We start from the raw sequence: 9,658 nt of genomic DNA on the forward strand, positions 1-9,658 counted from the left end.
GTTTCGGGCCTAGACCCTTCATCTAGGCCCGAAATGTCAGCCTTTCTGCTCCTATGATGCTGCTTGGCCTGCTGTGTTCATCCAGCTCTGCACCTTGTTGTCTCGGATTCTCCAGCATCTGCAGTTCCTACTATCTCTGATTCAATATATATTCTGAGGCAGTTTTCTTACTTGTGAGAAACATGTTGTGAGAAGATAGATAAAATTGAGGAACATGGTGAGCAGGGTAAGATTTAAAATAGGCCTAATTAGCTAACTGTCTCTTTTACTTTTCCTGGAATGATTTTACTTCCATATTGAGTTACTGGGTGGGGTACTGATACTATTTTCATAAAAAGAATAGAAAAGAAAATTGGTGTAAAACCACATGGAGATACTACATGATAGATGAATTTCTAAATACATCTTCTATTTTCCAACATTGTTAATTTTCGGATTAATGGTACAGTACAGCACATGGAGCAGATAGTAAATTCTCACCATTACTCTTCCTGGTGGAGTTGTTGACTATCTCTTTGAATTTCAGTGGGTCACGGATGATTTCTTTAACATCTAAAACCGAAGAGAACTGAGCTGACCCAGCTTCCAAACCATTAATGTACCTAAAATCATAGAAACAGAGTTTGAAAGAAAGTTAGAACACATCCTGTAAGAAAGAATTAACTTTTAATCACATCACAAAGATAGCAGAATGGAGTACAATGCTCCAAGTGTGGGTTAAACAAGGTAAATGGAGACCAAAACTGAGCCCAATGGACCATAGATAATAATAGGTCTATATTTCTTCAATTCCATTAAAGAACTACAGTTATCTGCAATTAGAGACAAAAGCCACTTGGCTCTAGGAATGAGATTCATTCAATCTTGTCAAATTTGAAATCTCAGAATTGAGTTGAGATCCATGTGAAGAGAGAAACAAGTGGCATGGTGACACCATTGATCTTAATCAGAGGAAGGACACATAAAAGCCACCCACCAGAAACAGTATTCCGTGGTCTCTTCTTTCTTGTAAAAATAAGTTGAATTCCACTTGTGTGGCTTTGCATCACTTTCATATTGCCAGAACTTCACAAAAAAATTAGAGAGTTTCCGAGCTGTTGGCAGGATCCTAGTCACATTGGGTCTATAATCACAGGATAACCCAAAGCTTCCAGCAGATACTATGGGGGCTTCCAAACGTGTTTCCAGTCTGTTCAAGAAAAGAAACGAATTTGTTAATTATTTCACATTATCTGGTTCTTGTTATACCCTTTGTTTGTTTCTATCCTTTCTATCTCCTTGTTTTTCTCTCAATTTGACCTCTTTCACACCATAATTTTTATTGCACCATTATTGGCAACTGTGTCGGCTACACACTAATCTCTGGAATTCCCTTTCTAAATCTTCCCACTATCTACCACTCATTCTTTACTTAAGACAGCCTTTCTTCTCCAGTCTCTCCAAATGATTAAAGTCCCAGATCCTTGCTTTGATTCCATCAAATCTTCTCTTCACCCTCTGTAAAGCAACAAATGCATTATTTAAATTCCACAACGCAGACATCCAAGGTCTGTGAACAGTAGCAGCTTCTGCATGTGGAGGTTAAAACTGATTGGCACATGCGGAAGCTCCTAGCAACAACATTGAATCATAAAATCACAGAATCCCTAGAGTTTGGAAGCAGGCCATTTGGCCCATTGAGTTCATACGAACCCTCCAAAGAGCATTCCACCCAGACCCAGACCCTACCCTATCCCTGTACCCTTGCATTTCCCATGGCCAATCCACCCTAACCTGCACATCTTTGGACTGTGGGAGGAAACCACAGCACCCGGAGGAAACCCATGCAGACACAGGGAGAACGTGCAAACTCCACACAGGTAGTCGCCTGAGGTAGAATCAAACCCAGATCCCTGTTGCTGTGAGAAGCAGTGCTAACCACTGAGCCACCGTACTAGTTCTAAAGGCTTGCTCTAAAGCCTTTGGGATATCACGAGATCGTGAAAGGAAACTATTGATTAAATGCAAACTATTTCTTCCTGAAGTGAACATATTCCACCAGCTCAGGCACAGCCAGTGATTTATCAAACTTTAGCGTAATGCAATTGCATGTGTACACTACGGGTCAGAACTCTGCAGAGTTGGGTCAACCTTGGAGGGCTTTAAAAAAGCAGTAAATCAAAATTCAGCAGAGCAATTTGAAATTAGTGCTGAGTTCAAACATTCCCCATTTCCGCTGTTGTAGTTGCCTTAACCTGCAGTGTGGAAGCCGCCAATTTATAGAGGAGGCTTAAACACACTTGAAGGATGGTTAAGATATGTTTCTGTGCCATGATCTGAAGTTAATTCCAAGCACTTGAAAAAATGTGAAAAAACAGACTACATCTTTCAGCTGAACTAAATGAAGACACCGACTGCTGGAGTGCATTGATTAACATGCCAAGTAGTGTAGCTTAGGAAAAGATAGTCAGTTGTTCCATTTGTTGGCATTTCCCAAGGGCTTATACAATTAAACTAATTGTGAGTGCTTGGCTAAGTTTCAAAAGCTCCAAAACCACTTAACTCAGCAGGGTGAGGGACTGTGGAGGGCAATGACTTAATACTTTAATTAGCAATTTTAAGAGGCTATTAAAAGCTTGGCTGTGGCTGATAAATGGAGTTTTATTGTTTTTAAAACAGTTTAGTCTCTTGTGTGGATTAAAACGATTTTAATGAGTTTCATGAATATGATATTTCCAGTATCGAACGTGTAAAACTGAAAATTCTCTGTATGTTAGAAACTATTCTTTTCATCTCTACATGGCTCCTGAGTCTGCGCTTGGTGAAGACTGTGGGAGGGGCGACAAAGATGTCATTAACTATACGAGATACTTTCAAAGTGGCATAGGAGACAAAGAATGACATGGAGGTGTAATGGATTTTTGAAATGACATAGAGTAGTGTGATGACAAGGGAGGAATGGAAGGTATAAGAGGGTATGAAGGGTTGCTAGGGTTTAGGGAGCCTAACCATGTTAAAGTCATAGAATAAAAGCATACGTTCTAATCATAAAACCTTAGTTCTTGGAACACTACCACGGCAGCCTCTGAATTGCCCAAGGTTTCTCTGTTTCTGATCTCTCACTTGCCCTGGCTTTCTATAGATATATTACACTTATTTACCATACAGCGTCCTTTAGTAATGAAGGCTGACAGTCATGCATATTGCTACCTTTTTCATTCTACAAAGTAAAATTGACTGTGTAATTTACTATCAAATTATGGAGGGAGAAAGGCCAATGACTTGGTGCTTTGACGGCATTTTGTACCAGAACATTGACAATCCATGTCTATCTCTCTCTCTCTCTTCAAGTTGAATATAAATGGTTGTAACTACCTACAACAAGATATGCCTCTTTCACTCCAGCACAGAGACCAACTCACACCATAAGGAAGCAGAGACTTACGTGACAATTTGAAATGTTGCATAGGTGCATGTTGGACCCAGAACTGCACAACCCAATGTTTTGTCCTTCTAGATTCGGGAGTAAAGAAAATCAGAATCAGAGGTTGTCAATCTACACTCCCCCTTCTCTTTTCACTGTATAATCACTCCAATTGCTGAGCCAGTCAGGGACGCCTACATCCGATGAGTGAATTAGATCCAATTAGCAACGCTTACATCCTATGAGTGAATTAAAATTAAACTTATAAGGTGCCACTGCACAGTATGAAATCGTACTTGTTAGTGATTAGCTATTTGCTTTCTGTTAGTTAACTGATTTTCTATGCATACTAATACATTATCTGTAACGCCACACACCTTTACCTTATCTTATCGTACTGATTAGCGATTTGAGAATTTTGTCCAATGTCCACTCAGCAATGGAACTTATTTGCATATGGAGTAGTTCAGACAAATAATACATGTGCATACAAGGGGAAGCGAGATTAGAAAAACAATGTTATTAGCCTGTGGGGGAACCATAAACTAAAATAACTAAAATTTAACCCCAAAGAAATTACCAATAATGTTTCACTTTCTGTAACTTCTACTTTAAAACAAATCAGAATCAATGTAAATTAACATGAATTAATAAGTGCATGATACTTAAAATAAAAAGGTAAATTTCACTTTAAATAGTCAATACAACAAAGGTCTCACAGGACCGTAGCACCTCAGTCACATCCTGCACAAATGTGGCACTATCTGGCTGTACACTTTCACAATTTATTGCTCTTCATTCAGACCAGGTAGGTCAGAAGTCTGGTCTGATGACTGCTTTTACATTCTAGTTACATGACATGATTATCATCAGTAAGGTACACTTCTGCAAACCCTCTCTCCCTCAGATCATGACAATCCTAATCGTGGAACTTTCCAACAATTTTTTCAACTGACCAACCAATAACACCCCAGTTCATGATTTGTCCACTTCTGGAAAAACACACAACTCTTCAGCATCCCTAAGCTATTCACTTAATTTCTTAAGGGTTTAGACCTTCTTAGAAAGTTTGAATTTCGCTTCTTGTCTTCTTTCTTGCCAAAGTAAAAAAGAATTCTTCATGAGATGAATTTACTTTTCTCCTCACAAGAATTTGGTAGCCTTTTCTGTCTGTTTTCCCTTTGTGCTTTTCCCTTTGTGCCTATGTCTGTTGCTCATCATCTTCACCCTCCAACTCCTCTGCTTTGTGTCAGCCACATTGCTTCTTTATAACTTTGCAAATGTGACACCACTGTTTAAAAAAGGAGGTAGACAAAAGGCGTGTAACTATAGGCCCATCAGCATAACTTCTGTTGTGCGGAAAATGCTTGAATCTATAATCAAGGAAGAAATAGTGAGACATCTGGATAGAAATTGTCCCATTGGGCAGAAGAAGCATGGGTTCATGAAAGGTAGGTCAAGTTTAACTAATTTACTGGAATTCTTTGGGGTCATTACGAGTGGGGTGGATGTGATGTATCTGGATTTCCAGAAGGCATTCCACAAGGTATCGCCGAAAAGGTTGTTGCATATGATAAAGGTGTGTGGTATTACAGATAATGTATTAGCATGCATAAAAAATTAGTTAACTAACAGAGAGCAAAGAGTGGGTATAAATGAGTGTTTTTCTGGTTAGCAATCAGTGGCTAGTGGTGTGCCTCAGGGATCAGTGTTGGGACCACAATTGTTTACAATTTACAAAAATAATTTAGAGTTGGGGACCAAGTGTAGTGAGTCAAAGTTCACAGATGGCACTAAAATGAGTAGTAGAGCAAAGTTAGCAGAGGCCATTGAAAGTCTACAGGGGGATATAGGTAGGCTAAGTGAGTGGGCAAGGGTCTGGCAGATAGAGTACAATGTTGGTAAACGTGAGGTCATCCATTTCCACAAATGATAGCAAAATGAACTATTATTTAAATGGCGAAAAATTGCAGCAGGCTGCTGTGCAGAGGGACATGGGTGTCCTTTTGTGTGAATCACAAGAAGTTGGTTTGCAGGTGCAGCAGGGAATTTAGAAGGCAAATGAAATATTGTCTTTCTGAAGTGAATGGACTTTAAAAATAGGGAGGTTATGCTGCAGCTGTTCAGGGTGCTGGTGAGGCCACAACTAGAGTACTGTGTACAGTTTTGGTCTCATTCCTTGAGAAAGGATGTACTGGCACTGGAGAGGGTGCAGAGGAGGATCACTAGGTTGTTTCTGGAATTGAGAGGGTTGGCTTATGAGGAGATATTGAGCAAGACTGTGATGATACTCATTGGAATTTAGAAGAACTGGAGTAGGTATCTTACAAAAACATATAAAATTATGAAGGGAATAGATTAAAAAAATGCAGGAAGGTTGTTTCCACTGGCAGGTGAAACTAGAACTAGGAGGCGCAGTTTCAAAATAAGTAGGAGCAGATTTAGGACTGAGTTGAGGAAGAACATCTTCATCCAAAGGGTTGTGAATCTGTGGAATTCCCTGCCCAGTGAGGCTACTTCGTTGAATGTTTTTAAGGCAATGAAAGATAGATTTTTGAATAGTAAAGGAATTAAAGGTTATGGTGAGTGGGTGGGTAAGTAGAGCTGAGTCTATGAAGAGATCAGCCATGATCTTATTGTTCTTTATTCATTCACAAGATGAGGGCATCACTGGCTAGGCAGCATTTATTGCCCATCCTAAGTTGCCCAGAGGGCAGTTTAGAGTCAAGCACATTGCTGTGGATCTGGAGTCACATGTAGGCCAGACCGGGAAAGGATTGCTGTTTCTTTCCCTAAAGGGCATTAGTAGTTTATGGCAGAGCAGGCTTGATGGGCCAGATGGCCTACTCCTGCTCCTATTTCTTATGTTCTGTCCTCACTTGTTATTTGTCGATACTGCTTTCAAGCCAAGGATCACCAGGTCAGGTGGACCATTATCTCTTACTATCCAAAAAGATTCAATATGTTACTTGCAACTGATGCAAACTCGTAAAAGTAATTTTCAAACATTCTTATAAAAAGATTACAAATTCCATAAATATTTTAGAGGAAGGTTGCATAGTGCATAAATACCAGCAGTCAAGCAGTTGAACGGAATTACCTGTTTTTATGTCATAAGTTGTGTGTGATTCAAAAACAGCAAATCTTTTTATTCCATTGAATTCCTTCCCATTGTGAATGAGAGAGACAGGCATTCCATCACTTGCTCCACGTTGCAGTCTTTCAGAAGGTGATGCATCTATTGTTATTGTTTGTTATTCACAGCAATTCTAGTTGCTTCAGGTGACCATGGAGATCATCAGCATATTTAGTTGCGTTGATCTCCATTATTAAATCAGTCTTTGGCTGGCAAAATTTATTTTATTTGTTCTTGGGATGCTGATGTTATTTCATTTATAATCCAACATGAGATGCCCTGAGAAGATGGTGCTGGGAAGCCTTCATGAGGTGCTAATAATGTCTACATTCCACAAGTGTGATATAGTAGGAAGTTACAAAAGGGAAGGATTCATGGTCACAAGGTAAGGGGAATATCTGACCAACATCAGCCACGTTCAACACCATGTTCTTCCCACCCCATTCAACCTGCTGCTCAATCAGAACCTTAGCATGTTTTGAAGAACGTCCTTTTGAGGAGTGGCACTAGGGCCAAGGGAATTAAGGGTTACTGGATAAGGCAGAAAAGTAGAGTTGAGGATTGTCAGATCAGCGAAGACCATATTGAATGGTGAAGCAGACTCAATATCCTACTTCTGCTCCTACATCCTACATTTATCCAAGATGGAGGCAGAGGAGGACACCTGAGCTAGATCTTGTCCAATTTATTTGTTTCTTTTCTGTCTTTTCTCTCTCTTTTCGCTTCTTTTTACCTTTTTCTTTTTACCTCCCATCCTCTGGCAGCATTGGTGATATGCAGGATGAAAACCAGCACAGACTCCCAGCCTCGGCATGGACTTAAACTCCCAGCCTCAGTGTGGACTTGAACTCCCAGCTTCGAGGTGAATCCCAAAAGGGTCTGGTTTGGAAGGACCGTTATTCTGAACTCTTATTTCTCTATTTTTCTAATTTATTGCTGGACTTTTTACTTCTTTATTTTTCTATTTTATTTCCTAAGAATTTGTAATTGAGAATTTGCACCAAGGTACCTCAATATCTAAGATTGTGCCATAAGCAGCGACCTGTAAACTTTTCACTGCACTCATGTGAGTACATGTGACAATAAAGCTAATTTTAATTCATTTCTAATTATGGTCTTTAGGATGGCAATGCCACATGTAAATGGAGATCCCTGGATTTCACATTCCATGCTGCAGTTTACAGAATGATGCCAAGGCCTTGGTCCCTCACTATCAATCCTGATTGTAAGGGTCTGAAATACCTTTGCACCTCATAATAGCCCCTAATAAAGGCAACGGCAAACCTGTCAATTCTCAACGTCAAGACCTTCACAAGACAGGTGATCACTTGGATAAGATCCTTAACCCAAGTCGGGTGTAAACTACTTCCCTTCCATAAGAGGTACAACAACAATTTGTATTTGTACAGCACCTTAATATCATGAAACATTCTGAGGAACTTCACAGGAACATTATAGCAGAAGAAAATGATTGTAAGCCAAAGAAAGGGAAATGAGGTCAGATGATCAAAAGCTTGAGAAGAAAAGGAGGCAGGTGTTAAGAAGTGTTTGACAAGAGGCAAGAGGTAAAATGGAGGGGAGGTTCAGGGAGGTAACTGTAAAGTTTAGGGCCTGGGCAACTGAAAGGAATCTCACCAATGATGGCATAACTGAAATAAGAGATAAAGATGCTAGGATTTGATGAACTCAGAGATCTCAGAGGGTTGTGGAGTTGGAGGAGGTTTCAGAGATAGAGAAAGGTGAGTTAATGCAGGGATATTACTGTGTTGTCATCTAATGTCAACAAGCAAGGCGTGGTACATGAATGGGTCTTGGTGCAGCTAGAGTTGATGAAAATAGACTCCACAAAGAAATAATATAAAAAGAAACATGCCTGTGGAATTAATTCACAAATTATTCTGTTGTTAGCGCATTTAATAAAGTAGATCAGACCTCACGGACTCCTGGATTTGTCCCAACAAACTCCACTGATCCTTGTATAGACTATCAACCAATAGATTTTTTTTTATTCTTTCATGGGATGTGGGCATCATTGGCTGGACAAGCATTCATTGCACATCCCTAATTGGCAAGAGGGCAATTAAGAGTCAACCACACATTGCTGTGGGTCTGCAGTCACATGTAGGCCACCAGGTAAAGATGGCAGTTTTCTTCCCTGAATGACATTAGTGAAGCAGATGGATTTTCCAACAATTGATAATGGTTTCATGGTCATCAGTAGACTCTTAATTCCAGATTATTATTGAATTCAAATTCCATCATGGTGGGATTCGAACCCAGGTGCCCAGAATATTACCTGGATCTCTGGATTAATAGTCTAGCAATAATATCACATCTCACCAGATTAACTGCAATTTCGGCATGACAAGGTATTTTTTGGGAGATTGGGGTGGGAGCTGTAATGAGTTATCAGTTACCATTATTTGGCAATGCCACTGATTTGTTGTACCTTACTGAAAACAAAATTGGGATACAGCAACATGCTTGTAGCTCAAAATTAACAAGAATTTGATTTACAGTGTACTCACATGTAACTTTTTCAGATTCTCCAGACCTTCACAGGCGCTACTCCGGCAGTCTTTGAATTGATACAATGATGTGTCAAAGCCATTAAATGTTGCATCCAATGTCACGTTAAAACCTGAAGTATAAACATCCTTGTTACTATTTCTTCCAAACTCTCCTTGCTTTGCAATTGGAAACTTCTCCTTTCCAAAGTGGACAATATTTTTCTTGGAGAATTCAGACACTGAAAGCCACAAGATTGTACAACTATGGATGGTCGTCCATTCAATTGTGCCTATTCTCTTTATTTCCCTTCTGCTCTATCTCCCCCTTTCTATTACACTCACATTAAGCAGCTCTCCTAACTCTTGTTCTCTGGCCATTATCTTCTCACCCAGTCCCTGCTAGAATGATGGGACTGTTCTTGAGTCAGGGACCCAAGCCTCTATTTTGCTTGCTCATTTATTATTCTTTCCCAGAGCAAACTAATTCAACAGTTGTATATCCCTATCTGGCGGAACAGTAAAACAGGGAAGGTAGCTCAACTGTGGCTAAAAAGGGAAATCAGGGATAGTGTTAAAGCCAAACAGGAGGCATATAAATTGGCCAGAAAA

The 9,658-nt window shown here is 39.8% G+C and overlaps 1 protein-coding gene across 1 annotated transcript; it reads right to left on the reverse strand.

Annotated features, from left to right (window-relative positions):
• Window positions 1-248: 248 nt before the first annotated feature.
• LOC125487128 (guanylyl cyclase C-like) lies at window positions 249-9,427 on the reverse strand. Its single transcript, XM_048617334.1, has 6 exons — window positions 9,392-9,427; window positions 9,068-9,271; window positions 3,425-3,492; window positions 977-1,189; window positions 481-602; window positions 249-322 (listed from the first exon to the last, which is right to left on the reverse strand). Exons 1-6 carry the CDS (start codon window positions 9,425-9,427, stop codon window positions 249-251), a joined length of 717 nt encoding a protein of 238 aa, XP_048473291.1.
• Between the last annotated feature and the right edge of the window lie 231 nt (window positions 9,428-9,658).

This window comes from Rhincodon typus, chromosome 37 (assembly GCF_021869965.1).
Source record: "Rhincodon typus isolate 14 chromosome 37, sRhiTyp1.1, whole genome shotgun sequence".
Taxonomy (NCBI): Eukaryota; Metazoa; Chordata; class Chondrichthyes; order Orectolobiformes; family Rhincodontidae; genus Rhincodon; species Rhincodon typus.